General features: G+C 43.3%; 1 protein-coding gene across 1 annotated transcript in view; it reads left to right on the top strand.

Moving 5' to 3' along the window:
- Nucleotides 1–17,473, top strand: part of TRIO (trio Rho guanine nucleotide exchange factor) — a 331,715-nt gene that overhangs the window by 123,020 nt on the left and 191,222 nt on the right. The window contains 5 exon segments of the mRNA XM_079145182.1: nt 888–1,002; nt 6,863–7,055; nt 9,481–9,993; nt 11,763–11,885; nt 15,225–15,416. Coding sequence (XP_079001308.1) covers nt 888–1,002; nt 6,863–7,055; nt 9,481–9,993; nt 11,763–11,885; nt 15,225–15,416 — 1,136 coding nt within the window.

Below are 17,473 nucleotides of genomic sequence, written 5' to 3'. Positions count from 1 at the left end.
CTTGAAGTTTGAGATTTTCTGGAGATGATCAGAGTCATAAAATTAAATGAAGGACCTGTTAGAAAAGGATATAATTTCCTTTTCTGCTTTACTGACAACCTTGAGGAAAGTAATAGAGTAAATGTGACAGTTTCACCAAAGGTACCCAGTGGTACCAAGGCTTGTGTCCCTGTTAATGAGAAATCTGCCTGCCTGGTTGTCAAGGTCAAGTACACTGAGATCTGTACTCCTGGTGCATGGTCAGATTTTTCTCAAATCCTTGAGCTAATCTAGTTCCCTTTAAAGTGTTTTCATGCCCATCTTTCTCTTTCTGTACATGTGACTTTGTATAAGAATTTGATAGAGCTTGGCCATGGGTGGTCAGATGCCCCTGATCCCACATTTACAAGGTCATCATTGGGATAAAGTTTGAATAGCATTCTTTTCTTTTTTCCTTTTAAGACTTTTAAGAACCCAGTTTAAGTGATGGAGAAGAGAAGGTTCAGAATTCAGGGGAGGACACAGGGGCGGGGTGGTGAGGAGAGAGGGAGAGGCCAGAGGTGGGGCAGAGGTGACTGGCCACACGTGCGTGGGAATGTTTCCCTCCTTACTAACCTGAAGAAAGGAGTTCCTCCAACAGAACGAAACAAAGACAAGGCCGTCTGCTGAGCCTTCTGTCTGTCCTTCAAAACTAAGACTGTTTTTCTGAGTCCTGTGAGGAGATGGAGCAGCCTTACGCGGCTCAGATGACATGAGGACTCGGGTGGTGCCTGATTCTTCCACATTCTGGTTGACATAGGGTCATTTGGACTGAGTGAATAGGTGGCAACGCTGGACTGATAGTGGCTGGTAGAGAGCCCCGTCTCATCGTCCTTAGTCTAAACGTGTTCCCGGTGTTGGTTTTTCAGGTGGTAGAGATAAGCGCGGAGGTCCCATTTTAACGTTTCCAGCCCGCAGCAATCATGACAGAATACGGCAGGAGGATCTCAGGAGGCTCATCTCGTACCTCGCCTGCATTCCTAGGTAAGCTCTGTGAGGCTCGCGGCCTGTCGCTCTTTTCATAGTTCCCAGAGATGTGGCACTAAGCTTTTAGGAAACAGCCAGATGGTAGCTGTGACCCTGAATGATCCTTCTCCTTATTTCCAATTTTCACATTGTGTAAAATATTCTGGGGGCAGGGACAAGAAGTCAGGCATTTTGTGTTGAAGAGCACTATATGTTGATAGTGGATTTGGGATACACACTTATCTGGGACTTTAAGATCCCAGGCATCTGAGTTAGAAATCAGGAAGAACCAGTAATGCATCCAGCAGACTGCGTGGTTAGAGATTGGGTGCTGGTTTTGATTGTGCATTTCTGCCCTTGTGCTGATCGTCTGTTCTTTACAAGTATCCTCTTGCTTCGTAGCATGAAGTTTGTGGAGCATTAAAAATCTTCATCAAGGGGTGGGGGGAAGGGAAAAAAATAACAGAATGAATCAAACAACATTGCTCTATGTAAATTTATGATTACACAAATGGTATGCCTTTACGCCATGTACAAACAGAGAAACAACATGTATCCCATTTGTTTACAATAAAAAATAAATAAATAAATAAATAAAAAAAATAAATAAATAAAAAAAAATCTTCATCAGTTAATATACTAAGTGTCAGCTTGGGAACCCCATTAAATTTGAGACTTCATAAGTGATAGGGAATTTTTAGTGTGGATGCTGACGAACACCAGGGACAAGCAATGTTGTATTTTCTGGAAAGCCCTGAAGTGAGGAGCCTCCCATTGTAAGAACTTTTCTGTGTCTAAACCTGAGGAAATTAGAATCTTTGTTTCTGCTCTAGGAATGGAGGAGAGGTCCCCCTCATTAAAATCTTCATTTAGTTATTCCAGGTATTTTTTAGAAATAGAATCCAAGGACATAGCCATGCCTGAGAGATTGGGTGTGTGCTGAGAGTTGGAGGCGTGCTTCCCTGTAAAGAAAGGGGAAGTCCTTGGCTTTCTTCATTCAGGAAAGGCACAGCTGAATGAGGGTGTGAATGATGTCTTCGGTAGAGAGAGGAGACATTTCCTAAGAGACTCAATTTGGACATGCAAAGAGGACTTGGCAGAGGAGGAGCTAGAGTAGATAGTAGCATTACGGGAGCGTTAAGCAAAAAAATAATATGACATAGTCAATAACAATGTAATGGGTTTTAAAAAAGTCGAGGTAAATGTAATTGATCAACCATAGTTAATGGTTTGTGATGCTCATGACCTGTTTATGGACACCAACCAGGGAAGACAACTGTGCCGTTTTGTATCAGCTACTTGCAGTTGTTTATGGAAATCTTGATGGTTTGACCTGCTGAGGATACTCTTGTACATTTCCATTAAGTGTCCTTCACAGGAAAATACCACTGTGTGTCACCAGTGACTAAATAGGTAGAGACTCCTTACATAATATGAAAAGTGGTTTTCCTTTCCTCTTATCCTGGTACTTCTTTGGACTACTTAACAGTGTAAATCATAGGTTGGGAAAAGGGCTTAGTAGTTATTTCTACTCACTGTCATTTATAATCATATAGTTTATAGCTACCACTTATTCATTTCTTCTTGTGGGCCAGATTTGGTACTGATGATGGAAAAAGATAGCAAAATAGGAAGGACGATGTTGAAAACAAACAAACTTCTCTTGCCAACAAAAGTAGTACTATCCAGTGGGTTAATTAGAAATTAAAGTCGGGGCTGGGGTTGTAGCTCTGTGGTAGAACATGTACTTAGCATGCACAAGACCTTGGGCTCTATCACCAGCACCAAAATAGATGAATGAGTGAGTAAATGTTGAACTTAGTATCCATTTAAGTGATTTTTAAAAATATTTACGTAATTGGAATATTATTTATACCTTTGACAATTTGCTGTCTTGTTTTGAAATCTATGTTGATAGTAAATATAAAAAATAACTTTCTATTTCCTTGATCTCAAATAATCAGTTCAAGTACATTTTGTGTCATTTAGATGAGCAACTTTAAAGGAAAAGTACCTTTATGGAAAACTGTGAGCATACACACAAATGGAACAGTGTAATAAGCAACCATGTCATTTGTAAATCCCTCTGAGACAGAGTGGGCCTCTCCTTCCTATAGGAGGAAGCCAACAGGAAAAGCAAGACCTCAGAATCAGACTAGTTGACCTGGAGCCAGTTACTGACCTTTATTGGTTTTCTCATATGTGAAACATGATAATGTTTTAGTCAGCTCTTTCACTAAAGACCCAACAAGAACAAATTTGGAGGAGGAAAAGTTTATTTGGAGATCATGGTTTCAAAGGTCTTAGTCCATAGACAGCAGGCTGCATTCCGTGGGGATCGATGTGAGGCAGAACACTGGTGGAAGAGTGGGCAGAGCCTGGGAAGCAGAGAGAGAACTAAGCTCAGCCCAAAAAGTTTATAGTCCAAAGGCACACTCCCAGGGACCACCTCCTCCAGCCACCCTCCCTGCCTGCAGTTCCATTCAGTTAATCCCTCTCAGGGGATTAAGCCTCTGATTGGGTTAAGGCACTCATAATCCAATCAGTTCACCTCTAACCTTGCATTTTTTCACACATGAGCTTTGGAGGAGTTCCTAATATTGAAACTGTAATAGATGCGGCACAGTGTACCTCGAGGTCCCAGGTGTGTGAAGCAGGGCTCTTCATGCACACCAGCACAGCGCCCCAGTGCAGAAACTGCTTCAGAAGTAGTACTGTGTCTCCTTTCCTGTGTGCTCTTCCTTCCTTCAGGCATGCTTTCTAAAGGCAGATTATGTTGATTTCTTCTGCACACCTTCTCCAGTGTCTGTCCCACAGATGAATGTTAATGTGACCTGAGCAACTTTGAGTTGTCTGAGTGCTATTACTTGGGTTCCCTTCCCATTCCACATTAAAATAACAGTTGGAACACAGGGCCAGTGCACAGAGAACTTTCCATCTTCTGCGGAAGAGGAGCTAGTAGCAGCAGCAGTTCTTGCTGGTAACATTGGGATTTCTGCACAATGATGAAAGTAACATGGTTATTGCTCTTGTTGTTTGAATGCTTTATGGTAGATATATGGATAAACCACTCTCCCTCTATTGTCCTTAATGAAATAATGTGAAGAATGTTGATTGATTTGAGAACACTCACATGTAAGGCACTTTCTTCATCTTGGAATTGAGGAAAGTAAAATTTCTCCTTTTTTAGAGATCTGGCTTAAGAGGGGACTTCAGTTTTATCTAACTTTTCTTTATCTTACAAGTAAAGTGGGACTCTTAAGTAAAACTGTTAGAGTGCTGGCCATTCATGCTTTCTAAAGAGCCATGCCTGTCTTCAGGCACAGGCAGGGCGTGGGGTCCTCCTGTCGGAACACCACACATGTTCTTTCCATGTTTGTAGAGGGCGCTGGATTTGGGGATGTCTGCCAGCCTCTGCTCTCTAGTGATGACAGGCTTTTGACAGTATGAGAGCAAATGCTTGGGAAGGCTGTGCCTCCCAGTCCAGTTGAGTGCTATTCCACTCCCTGGGGAGTTGCTGGGTGGTGGCAGTTTGATGCTGGAGGAAGGAGAATAGCTAATCTCCTGTAAATGAGGTAAGCTTGGTGCACCCTTTGGTTTTGTTGTTCTCCGCTTGTTCCTGTTAGGTCTGGTATTACTCAGGATCCTCTCAAGCCCCCTTCAAGTGCAGGGGCTTTGTGGACTTTGTAGTTTGTGTGCGTGCTGTGTGATGCCACGCTGGGAAGAAGGTTGCGAGGGAATTTATTTCGGTCTGGTAAAGACTGGTACTTTAAATGCAGTCTGCCAAACAGCAGCTAGTAAAGCAAACAGAGCACAGTGCTGCAGTTTTCCAGCTTTCTGTCTTGGTGTGCAGTAGCTGAGTCTGTGAAGTCGAATTTCTCAGCCGGACCAGGCTTCCTTCCAGAGCTCTGGGCACCCTCCTCCTCTTGCGCCCTGGCTGCGCTCACCCCGGTACCTCTGGAGCCCTGGAGTCTCTGTGACGGGAATCTTGCAGAACTGCAAACTCTGTTAAAGCCCACAGAGACCCAGATTGCTTGGTTTCTGTGACTCAGGGAACTCAGAAGACCTTTTCCTCTAGATTTTTGAAGAAGCCTAGGAAATAAATGACATTTCTGCCTGTGATGTTACTGGGATTGTGTGGGACCTGCAGTGGGGAGAAGTGATGGTGAGCCAGTGCCAGCTCCCGCCAGCTCCGTCTTCATTGGAGGTGTCAGCGGGCTACTCACCCCGCTCCTCGGCATCCTCCACATTTGGGTGATAAGCTGGGTTGCTGGATCGTCTGTTTTCCTGTCATGGCTGCAAATGCCGTGTTTCTCTCTGAACTGGGTTCTGCTGCCAGAGTAGAAGTAGACAGTTCCGGAATGCTTACGTGACACCTCTCTTACACTGATGTCGGCTGCCATTGTGTTTGTGAACCTCTGAAAGCCACTTACTCTGATGGTTTGAATCAACATAAGAAATAGGGTGGGGAGGCAGGTGGGAAGGCAGTAGGGGAACAAGACTGTGCAGGAGAGCAGGAAATTGGTTTTAATTTTTACTTTATTTTTTTTGTTAGCTTTTAAACATTGCTTAGTGATACCATTTCAGTTTCTGAGTTTTCAATTGAGAATAGTTTTTTAGGGTAATTATATGAGGCAGAAAAATATCAAATGTCTTCCCATCATTGCAGTACATTTGCATTAAGTGAAAACTTCTATCACATTGAGTGCTCATCAGGTTTCAGGTATATTCCCAAAACCTTAGTCATTACCTCATTGGTGTTGGCACTGGTATCAGTAGCTGGAGCAGACAGGGTCCACCTGTAATAGGATTCTGGTGGCTCCTTAGCTCTGGGGCCATTTGGAAGCCAGCCTCAGAGCTTCCATGGGTATCCTTGAAGTTACAACACAATGAGCAAGGTACTTTTTGACTGTTTGAGGACACCTGGACTCTTATTTTATCTTTATTGCGGCTGTGGATTACGTGGGAATATACTTAGAGGTTGAGATTTACTAAAATTAGAAACCGGGTGTGTTGCTTTGCTTTTGAGTCTGGGTGTCTCTGTACTGCCCACTCTGGTTTCAACTTCTGGGCTCAAGTGATCCTCCTGCCTCAGCCTCCTGAGTGCTGGGACTAGAAGCATGTGGCACTGCACCTGACTGAAACTAGCTTTTTTATTTATTTAACTGCCAAGAACCCACAGAGCAAGAATATAATGACTCCGAGCATGGCATTGATCTGTGCCAGGGGCCAGCATTGCTACCACTATTGCTTTTGAACTAGCAGTGCAACCAAATATAAAAGGCAGATAAAGCCTCTGTACTGCTGCAGAGCTAGATGTGCCCCACAGGCCTGCCAGAAGAGTGAGAGGAACCCCAGAGATGGGTAGACCGTGCTTGGAGAACCTCTGAGATGGTGTAAGGGCCAGGGATAGGGGACGGGAGCAAAACGGGGCACCGAGAAGCGCTCCACACTGCCAGACCTGCTGGAGCGGTCGTCGACCTGGGCTCTCCATGCAGCATGGGTTTGTACCTCTCTTGTTCTTGCCAGGGACCTTTGCCTATAGCAGTTACTAGACAGCTGTATGATCAGTTAATGCACCAAAGGCCAGAGGAAATGGGCATGATGTTTGTTATTTTCCTCCTGAGGAGAAGACAGATTAAAAACAAAAGTTAAAATTCTAAAGGTTTTTGAAGTCGAACCCAGTTTGAAACCGTCACCGTTGCCGATCCACGTGTGGTCTGGTTCTGTTCTCTTCTGGGGCGAGGTGGCTGTGTGCTCTGGTTCCTGAGGTCAGTGCGTAGGAGCTTCCCACAGAAAGGCAGAATGAAGGAAGTGGCATCTGGCGTCCTGGGAGCTGCAGCCTGTGCCATAAGCCTGTGCTTTCTTTTCTCCGCAGTGAGGAAGTCTGCAAGCGAGGCTTCACGGTGATCGTGGACATGCGTGGGTCCAAGTGGGACTCCATCAAGCCCCTGCTGAAGATCCTGCAGGAGTCCTTCCCCTGCTGCATCCACGTTGCCCTGATAATCAAGCCAGACAACTTCTGGCAGAAACAGAGGACGAATTTTGGCAGCTCTAAATTTGAATTTGAGGTAACTTCTCTTGTGTAGTCAGACCCACCAAACCCATCCATGTGGCTCATTAAAAGCTGACTTATGGGGCTGGGGTTGTAGCTCAGTGGTAGAGCATTTGCCTAGCACAAGTGAGGCACTGGATTCCATCCTCAGTACCACATGAAAATACATAAAATAAAAGGTACTGTGCCAATTACAACTAAAAAAATTTTTTTAAAAAGCTGACTCTGTCTCACCATTCTAGGCTGATAACATCTTTAAAACTGTACTGAACAGGAACTGCGTACGTGTCTTTGGCACACACCTTGGGTAGAATCAAGTACTGTGTAAAGTAACAGGTTACTTTCGTCACCCCAGTTCTCTGGGCAGGGTGCTGGTTTGGGCTGTGCCCCGCACCACAGGGGCTCGCGAGAGCTACAGATTCATCACCGCGGCCTGGAGGGGAGGGAATGAAGGATGGGGAGAAACTGCTCGCTTTGGGCATGACATAGAGGAGAATGAGGTCCTCCCGTCGTAGATGTTGGAGAGAGTGGTTGTCATTTACTGCACATAATAGGTCTCTCATTTACGAAAAAGAGATATTCCCCTAAAAACTGCCCAGGGTCCTGAATTCAGTTGGGCATGGAGGATTGCTGTCTTTCAGTTATAGAAAACAAACCATAGCCTGCTAGCTTCTTTTCCTTTTCACTGTTAACCAACTCTCCTTGGGCTACCACAGCTCTGACAAGGCTTAATGAGATGATTATGCTGAACAGCTTGAAATTTGGTTCATGCTTTATTCTGTGATAAATTGAAATCTTTTCTAATAATTTTAATAATTTTTGGTTGAGTAGCTTCCTCTTCTGACATCTAGGTTTTCTATGCATTCATGTATTTTAAGGTAAATAATATTAAACATTTCAAAAAGTATTAATTATTTAGGGTATATGCTATACTTTTCAAAGTGTTTTCTCATGTGTACTACTTGGATTTTTGAATCTGTTTCATAGTACTGATATTTCTATTTGGAATCTGTATTTGGTTTTAATTTAAATCTGACACTATACTGAGCAGGTATAGGTGAAAGATAGAGTAAGTTTTTATCTTCATACGTGATAAGTGATTTTGGAAGACTGTTGGGTCTTAGTTCTTTTCTTTTTTTAGTTATTTTCTCAATGCAGAATTTAAAGTGTGTCTTATTTAATTAATGTTCTAAGTAAAAACAATGGCTTGGCAATATAATTCACACACATATTTGCTCATCTAATTTAGAACTCTCTGTGGTACCTCTTCCACTTTTCTGCTGCACTGGTTGTCTCTCCATGCTCACAGCCTCTCTGAGTAGTTGTCTCTGTGGAGGTTACTGCAGCCCAGCAGTGGTAGGATTGCACCTACAGTAGCATTGTAGGCAAAAGTGCTCGGTTAGGAGTCCAACCCTGCTTTCTGGCTCTTGTGTCTTTTGCTGTTTCTGGTAATAGCCAGCATGGAGATGCCAGTTCTAGGGTTCTATGAAGCTGGAGTTGACAGAGGTGTGATTAAACCAGTCCTTCCCTGTTCATCGTTTGATTCTAGGCCATACTTCTTTTCCTTTTCTTTGGCCTTTGCATTTAATCATCCCCACCTCATGTTATCCTTGAGGCTAATACTGATTATGAATCTGCTTCACATTCTGATAGGGTGAGGTTAAGATTCCTTGCCTCAACTGTAATCGATTAATGTTTTGTCACTGTTAAATTGGAATGTAGGATTATTTTTGGCACTTGAGCTGCTCAGAATCACAGCAGATTATTACAGTGAACAAGGTGTACCCTTTGACTTTAGCTCTGTGAAGAGCCTCCATCCGCTTTCTTGCTAACCCTGGAATAGTTTCCAAATTCTGAAAAAGTTATTCATATCCTATCATCTGTTACTTAATGGGGAGTGAGGAAGGAACAAGAACTGATGAGGGTGATCTGGTTTGAGTAGCATTTGTCATTTAATAAGCAACCCACAAATAAATATTCCAGAAGTGTTTCTGAAGCCCGTGAGCAAGACATTAGTGTGAAGGCAGATAGTAGTTTTCTACTGGGAATGAGATGACCAGTAGTGAGGAACAAACGGGTAGAATCTGCCAAAGTGAGACCTTTGAAATGTCTGCTCCGTGCTTATAATTTAACCTGTTTCTGGCATAATGTGCCAAAATGGGTTTGGAAAGGAATCTAACTTCTTTAGGTCTTGTGAAATACATGATTCTATAATTCTAGGTATTCCAGCTAACATCTGTTACTATAGCAGATCTGTCCTTCAAGGTACTAATAATGCTTCTTGCATCCACCTTTGTTTTTATGGGACCAGAACCAGGTATGTCATGTTTTCTATAAATAGATTAACACTGAAAATCTGTAACTAAGCACTGCAGATTGCATTACGTTAAAACCATGTAGAATTGGTTCATCTTCTTATATGTGATTTTTTTTCCCTTAAGACAAATATGGTCTCTCTAGAAGGCCTGACCAAAGTAGTTGATCCTTCTCAGCTGACTCCTGAGTTCGATGGCTGTCTGGAATACAACCATGAGGAGTGGATTGAAGTCAGAGTTGCCTTTGAAGACTACATCAGCAGTGCGACCCACATGCTGTCTCGACTGGAGGAACTCCAGGACATCCTCGCTAAGAAGGAGTTGCCTCAGGACCTGGAGGGGGCTCGGAATATGATTGAGGAACACTCTCAGCTAAAGAAGAAGGTGATTAAGGCCCCCATCGAGGACTTGGATTTGGAGGGACAGAAGCTGCTTCAGAGGATTCAGAGCAGCGATAGTTTTCCCAAAAAGAACTCGGGGTCAGGCAATGCAGACCTGCAGAACCTTTTGCCCAAGGTGTCCACCATGCTGGACAGACTGCACTCGACCCGGCAGCATCTGCATCAGATGTGGCATGTGAGGAAGCTGAAGCTGGACCAGTGCTTTCAGCTGAGGCTGTTTGAACAGGATGCTGAGAAGGTAAAGAAGGGGAGTAGCCTGCCAAAACCAGACGCGGAAGAAAGCTCTTGGGTCTAGGTAGCCGAGGCTGGGGTCAGGTGCATGAAGCGGGGAGGAGGGGAATGGTAGCACTGCATTTACCGCATTTGTTACACACCAGCAAGGGTCAGCAGACTGTGTGCTTCTGTCTGGTTTCCCGTTTTACTCATTGTGTGGTGCAGTGCTGTTTTAGAACTTTTGAGTTAAAATTGCTGATGGTCTGGTTAGAGTTCCTGTAAGATAGTCGAGAATGGTATTTTCAGTCAAGAGAATGATAATTGCTTAGGATTGTGTTATTGAAACCAGTAACTGTGTGTGCATTTTGCTAATAGCTGTTCATTCTCTTATACAAAGCCAGTGACAGAGCCCCATTCAGATCTATTTGAGTGTGTTTTTAAAATAAAAGGTGAGTAAGGCCTTAAAAGTTTCTGGGCAATACAGGTCATAATCAACTGTGGTCTCAGGTTCCATTGTTGTACACCAGACACACCATCTGGTCAGAGTGAATTCTTATCTAGTACTGACTAGTGCAGTCTTAGCCATGTGAAAATGGGACCCCGGCAAACAGGAGTATGGTAGGAGCCATGAACATGGGAGAATTCCTCAGGCTTCATCCAAGTTCATTGATTTCATTTCCTCCACATGGACAGGAAAATATTCTGTGAAGCAAAAAGTTGTGTTAGAAATCTTTGCTATAAAAGAATCTTTTGAAAGGTGACAATCTAGTATTATTTGGTACACTTTTAACCTGTTAATGTACTTTGATTTTAAGGAGTGCTCTGTCAAAGACACTAGAAAAATTTTCCTTCTAAATACTGGTAAAACTGGTTACTATCTCTGGGATTCTGTTTCAAGACACTGCAGCAAAGCTAATTGATAGTTACTTCCTTAAATGTTTTCTTTGCAAATTTTTCATTATTGTGCTGGGGATTGAGCCCAGGGCCTAGCACATGGTAGGCAAGTGCTCTACCACTGAGCTATGCTACTTTTAGTGTTCACAAAACAATAAAAATAAAATAAAAACACATAGTTAGTACTCTTGAAGTGGCAATTATTACCTAGGATGTGTCAATATAATATAATTAAAGCAGGTAAGGTACTCCTAAGAATTCTAAGAATCCCCTTCTGGAGAATCCTAATTGATATCCTTATCCAAGTAACCTGTGACTTAAACCGTAAGAGGAATATCACTGCTAACATTTTCCTGAGTCTAATTAGTTTCTCAGTATATCTTATTTTTTGTTCTTGCCCCCGTCTCTATTCTTATTTATTTATTTATTTTTTGCGGTGCTGGGGATTGAACCCAGGGCCTTGTGCTTGTGAGGCAAGCACTTTACCAACTGAGCTATCTCCCCAGCCCCTCTATTTACTTTTTAATTAAAGAACGTCATCTTTTAGTCATTGGTATCACGGTCAGTAATCTGGACAGAGCCAAACTCACCCAGGTTCCACCTGCAGGTCCTTAGTTGAAAAGCAGTGTGGCAAAGGAGGCAGTTCAGGGTGGTGGGATTGCCAGCCTATGGGTCAAGACGGGAGTTTTCCAGTGGCAACGCCTGGAGGGCTTGAATACGTCTCCTCCGCTTCCTAATTCATAGATCCTGCGAGTTCAGAAGTGCCAACTTGTTCTTAGAAATGCTCTTCTAATCCAGACACCTGAGAAGTTGTCCAGGGAAGAAGTCGCCCTTGTTGGTGTGGCCCCTCAGACGCTTCTTGTTCCACAGTGACTCCAGGTTGTCTTTTTCTTCTGGTAGATGTTTGACTGGATCACACACAACAAAGGCCTGTTTCTAAACAGTTACACGGAGATTGGGACCAGCCACCCTCATGCAATGGAGCTTCAGACGCAGCACAATCACTTTGCTATGAACTGTATGGTAAGCTGTCATCAGAACAGGTGGATCCTGGCATGTCAAAGCGTTTGAGCAAATGGGAGGTGTTTAGCCGCGTGAGTACCAGAACCCTTGCAGAGGGAGGGTGTGGGGCCTGCAGAGTGACCCTGTAGAAGTTGACCTTCATCCGTAGGGAGTTTTCCTGTGTTAGAATGTCTGAGTATCTTTTGGGTTTTAAACAAACAAAAACAAAAACAAGAAAACAAACCAGTGAAACTTGAACCTGTTTCTTGACTAGTTCAGCACTTTTGAGATCCTCCTGTGCTCTGCTTCCTGGGGGCTGCAGAGACTCCAGGGAAGTTCCTGTAGGGAGAGTGAGCTCCTGGACAGACACCAGTGTGCTGACTCTGTTCCTCCTGTCCTGAGGCCAGCCTGCTGTCAGTCAGGGCATACCCCAGTTCCTCTAAACTGGGAAGTTCTCCTAAGAGAACTGGATGCCTACAGCTGGCCTTCGGCCTGGCCTGGAACCTCAGGCTCCTTGGAGGTTGGTGCACTTGGCACTCCGAGATGCTGCTGTGACTCTTCCAGAAGCCTGTAGGACAGAAGGGCCACCGTTGAACCTCATCCTTAGAAACATTGAATTTTGAATAGCACTTTTGTCACATTTTCATGGCTAATGAAACTAAACTAAAACTATATATTGTTCTGTAGAATATATGCTTGTGGATTGTTAGGTTTCTAGAAATTTCTTCTTCAGGAACAAGGAATTTGGGATTGAACTTTCAGCCTGCCCTGTGAGAATAAACTACTTTTAAGCCTTATAACATAGTGTATTAAAGCAATATGAAGACAGAGGAAGATGCCGTTCAATTTAAGTTTGGTGAAAACAGTGCTACAGCTTGGGTAATTTCAAAGATAAGATTTGGTAATTCTGTTTTTGTCTTATTTTTATTTGTTTATTTAATTTTGGTAATAAACACCATCAAAAAGTTTTAGACTTTGAGGGAAGACAGTTTCTGTTTAACTCATCAAACCTGGACATAGATAATAGGGAAAGCCAAAATGTTACCTTTGGGGGTAGAAAATTTTCTTCTTAAAAACTATTAATTTTTCAGAATCTTCTGAAACTTCAACTAGTGGCAAAAGGTACATTTCATCCACTATACCACATACTTTGAAAACTAGAAATACTGTAATATTGTCTAGGAATGAACAGAAAACATACTGCCTCCCCCAGCAGTGTCGTGACAGATTCAGGAATGAGCGGTTGGGAGGCGTGGTGTGGAAGACAGGAAAGAGGCAGTGGGCACAGAAGCTTCAGTTCTGACTGTTTGCTGAGGGACCTGGGACAGGCTGCTTGACCTCTGTGAGCCTCAGTTGCCTAATTGTAAACTGGGGATACTATGCACTCTGTATTTGAAAAACACTAAAAATAGTGTGGAGTGTGGAGTTAGTACATGTTCAGTTGCAATTACCTGTGATGAAACAATATAATTAAAAATACATTTAAAGAATGTAAGGAACTCCTGAAAGTATAGGTGGTGTCTCTTATTTTTGTTTCTTTAAAAAAAAGATTTAAGTATGTGTTGTTATTTTCTATAATAGGCCTGTGTTACTTTTATAAGTAAAAATTTTAATTAGGAAGAATGTAGTACCTCTGGGTACTGGGCTGGGTGGTGACTGCTGGGGGAGCTCTCTGGACTGGTCCTGTCCCTCATTCTGAACACGCCCATGAGTCCTTAGTAACCATCCGTGACATCGGTTTATACAGAAGAAGGCCTACTGACCTCCAGCCTTTCTCTTGCTACCTGTAGTGTTTTGAAAATAACCAGTATGGGAAGTTGGCAGCCTTTAAAGAAATCATACTGAAGGATATCAGCAGTTACGCTCATTGTACTCCAACTGATATTTCTAAAAAGCCGCGGTGAGAGGAGTCTCGGTAGAGGTACTTTAAATGGAGGGACTTGCACGTCGCCACATCTGAGTACAGTCCCGCCATTTAGCTCTTGGCTGCTGTACTCTTTTCTGTGTGCTGTAGGTGATGGAGAGGAAGAAAAGGGGTAATACCCGGAGTGGTACAGTCTGCTCGGGAAATAAAAGTGTGCAGGAAACTGAAGTAAACTCTGAGCCTGAATTGACCAGTGGTTCCCACAGGGCAGCCATCTGAGTCCACTGCTCTTCTCCAGATCCTAACCAAGGGCATCCTTGTGCTCTTCCTAACAGACTGTTTGGATTGGCTTTCCTCTTCAAGGATTCAGGGAAAGGGAAATTAGTAAATCTAAGTCACTGTCACGTTGAGAAGAGGGAGGGAGGGAGAAAATGTATGAGAGAATGGGTGCATTACTTAAAGGACAGCAGTTGGATAACCAGTGCCATCACACGAGCAGTCCTTGACTGGCACGACCTTGCGGACTACCCTCTCCTGAGCTGATCCTGGCCTGTATGTGCAGCCCAGAGAAGCGGTTCAGGCTGCACTCCTGTGGCTCTGTGAACCCAGACTGAGGCAACTCTAGCAGGTTCCAGTGTGGGTGGGAAGTAGAGGGAAAGGATGAATAAAAGAAGGTGCAAAGAATGGGTAGTGAGTTCTCCAGGTTTCCACCGCTGGACTGCAGATCCCATGGGCTGGGAGGAGGCTGTTCCAGGGCTTCTTGCAAGGCTTCGGGAGAGTGGAAAGTGAAGTGCCCAGGGAGAATGTGTTTTCCAAAAAAGTAGAGTTTTTAGATCATTTTTTTGAAGACTTTATCCTTATTTTTGGAGTAAACTGGTAGACTTGAAGGTAGGAATTTCAACAGAGTGGAAAAGCTTCACTTGAAGTCTGAACACAGCACTTCCGTGGTTCTGCCTCGGTGCGTTTTCCTGAGAGGAAGTGGATATGCATTCAAGGGGCATCTTCTGCTGGCACTGAAAAGATGACTCGGGCCCCTGTGGGAAGGGGAGCTTGTTTTCTCGTGAAGGGTCTTCAGTTGCTGTGTGCGTATTTTCTGGTCTCTGGGTTCTAGTTAGGCACCGAAGCCTGGGGTTGCTCCACTTCTGTGTGACTGCTTGCCAGCGTGCCATCTGGATCCTTGTCGGTATCTGAAGCCAAGAAGTGAGGAATAGTATTATTTGTGTGCGCCCACTTGTGTGTTTGATTGCTTTGTGCTTAACAATTATGCCTTTCAGCTAGTTGATATATAATTTCGTGGTTTTAAAAATAGAAATTGGAACCAATAATTATGATTTATGGAAACCCAGAGAGTAAATATGTATAATATCGTATGTCAGGTGGTTCTACTGTTGTAGATAGGACAACTTTTAGTAGGGTGTTTCAGAAAGTGCTGTCTGGGTTTCTGGAAAGGAGCCTCCACTCACCTGATGAACCCACTTCTTCTGCCTCTTTTGCAGAATGTGTATGTAAATATAAACCGTATAATGTCAGTGGCCAATCGCTTGGTGGAGTCTGGCCACTATGCCTCTCAGCAGATCAAGCAGATTGCAAATCAGCTGGAGCAGGAATGGAAGGCATTCGCAGCAGCCCTGGATGAACGCAGCACCTTGCTGGACATGTCCTCCATTTTCCATCAGAAGGCTGAAAAGGTCAGTTCATGGAACTCCCAGCCTACAAAGTGGCAGCCAGAACATTTCTTCCTCCAGTAATCTCAACATGTGCAGCAAACGCTTGGAGATTGTGTAACACTTGACTGTAAGCTCTGCATGGGAGCTCTGAAGTCCCTCTTAAGTTTAAATTCAAACTCTCTTACTTGTTGCTGTGCAACCAACCCTAGGCAAATTATTTAACCTCTCTGTTCTTTAGTTTTTTTCATTTGCAAAGTAGAAATAAAAGTATCTGTTTGGAAGGGGATAGTTTTATCATGTAGATGTGATCATTTCTGTTAAGCCTGTATAGTGCTGGCATATAGTAAACATGGGTTGAGAACCCATTACCAAAAATGCTTAAGAGTGTCAGATTTTGGAGCTTTTTCATTGAACATTATTTAAACATCCCTTCTCTGAGAATCTGAAATTCAAAATGCTCCAAAATCCATTTCTTTTTTCATATAGCTCAGATTTCAGATTTTCCAATCAGAGCTGCTCAACATGCATTAATAAGCAGTGGCTGCTGTTATCTTTTCCATCTGCCCCTTTTTCTCCTGTTCCTCCAATACAGGGAGCACAGGAACTTTCAGCCACCAGGAAAACTCATGGGGAAGAGGCAAATGGTTACTTTATTTAGAAGGAAAAATACTGGCGTAGCTTTCTCAGGAACAGTTAGGCTGGGAGGGGACTGCATTCATAAGGAAAGGAGGAAGTAGTATTTCCCTCATTAGACCAGTCTCTTAGAGTCGTCAGTGAAGGTAAGACAGAGGCCCCAGCTTGCCAAGAATTTCGGTAAGGCAGGCGGGATGTTGCACAAGACACTAATTAGCTGTGATCTCAACTCTGGAAACCTTTGAAGTGTGAAACAAGTGAGGAAGTCAGTGGAATACAAAGAGAAAGGCATCCGAGTAGCATCATAAAAGCAGTGAGTGAAGAATTTCAGGTTTTCATTTTTCTGCTTATTGCCTTATGCATCTATCTAATTGTATAATAAAACAAAACAAAGGTCTACACGTGAAACAAGTTTTTAAAATAACAGGAACCTTCTCAGCACCAAATAGCTCCCTCTTCATGACCCTGGACAACTTCTGATCTTTACTGTACAGAGCAGCGCTCTGCACCTGATCATCAGATGTTACTGTGTGGTCCACAGGCATATTATCTTTTTTAAAAAAATTTATTTTGTAGTTGTAGATGGACAGATTATGCCTTTATTTTATTTGTTTGTTTTTATGTGGTGCTGAGGATCCAAACCCAGTGCCTCACACGTGCTAGGCAAGCACTCTGCCTCTGAGCTACAGCCCCAGCCCACATACATCATCTTGATAGTCATACAGCACGGGATCCAGCAACCCCACACATCCAGTAGGTAGTGAATTGGTAGTGGGTCCCCAGAAAGGCAGTTTAAGACTGAATGCAGCAGAGCCAGAACAAGCTGCTTGGGAGAATGGTAGGTGATCTGAAGCATAAAATGGAGGGAAATGCCTTTCATGAACATGAGGGGATTCAGAATTGTAAGTAAACCCAGGAGATTGCTGGCTGATCTCACCTGCCTAAAAATAAACTAGAAATGTGGGTGTCATGAGGCATTTTCTCCCTAATGTTTTATGAAAAATTTTCAAACATACAGGAAAGTCGACAGTCTGAGGTGTTTTTATTTGGCTGTAACTTAGGAATTTAAAGAGAATCAAATCTACAGAAGTATATTATTGAATAGAACTTCGTGGGTTCCTATATAAATTCCAACTGTGTGTGAGGGCTCCATGCATATAAAGTAGCCATAGAAGCCAAATATGAATTTAGGGAGAGTATCCTGGTGAAGAAAGAAAGGGCGAGCCTGGAACCATGCACTTGTGCCCAGACACCTGAAATGTACACATTCTTGGCAAGTATTTCCTGACTTTGAGGTAAAAATGCATGGTCTCTTCTGAATCACTTAACCAGATGATCCTTGGAATTCTGATGGATGGAAGAAGATCACATGTAAAGTAGTTTCCTCTTCCCAGGAGAGAGAGGAGTGGGTCAACTTTGTCCCTTTTCTGGATAATGTGCTTTCT

Source organism: Sciurus vulgaris, assembly GCF_902686455.1.
Source record: "Sciurus vulgaris genome assembly, chromosome: 6".
Classification (NCBI taxonomy): Eukaryota; Metazoa; Chordata; class Mammalia; order Rodentia; family Sciuridae; genus Sciurus; species Sciurus vulgaris.
This window is presented reverse-complemented; position numbering and strand designations above follow the sequence as displayed.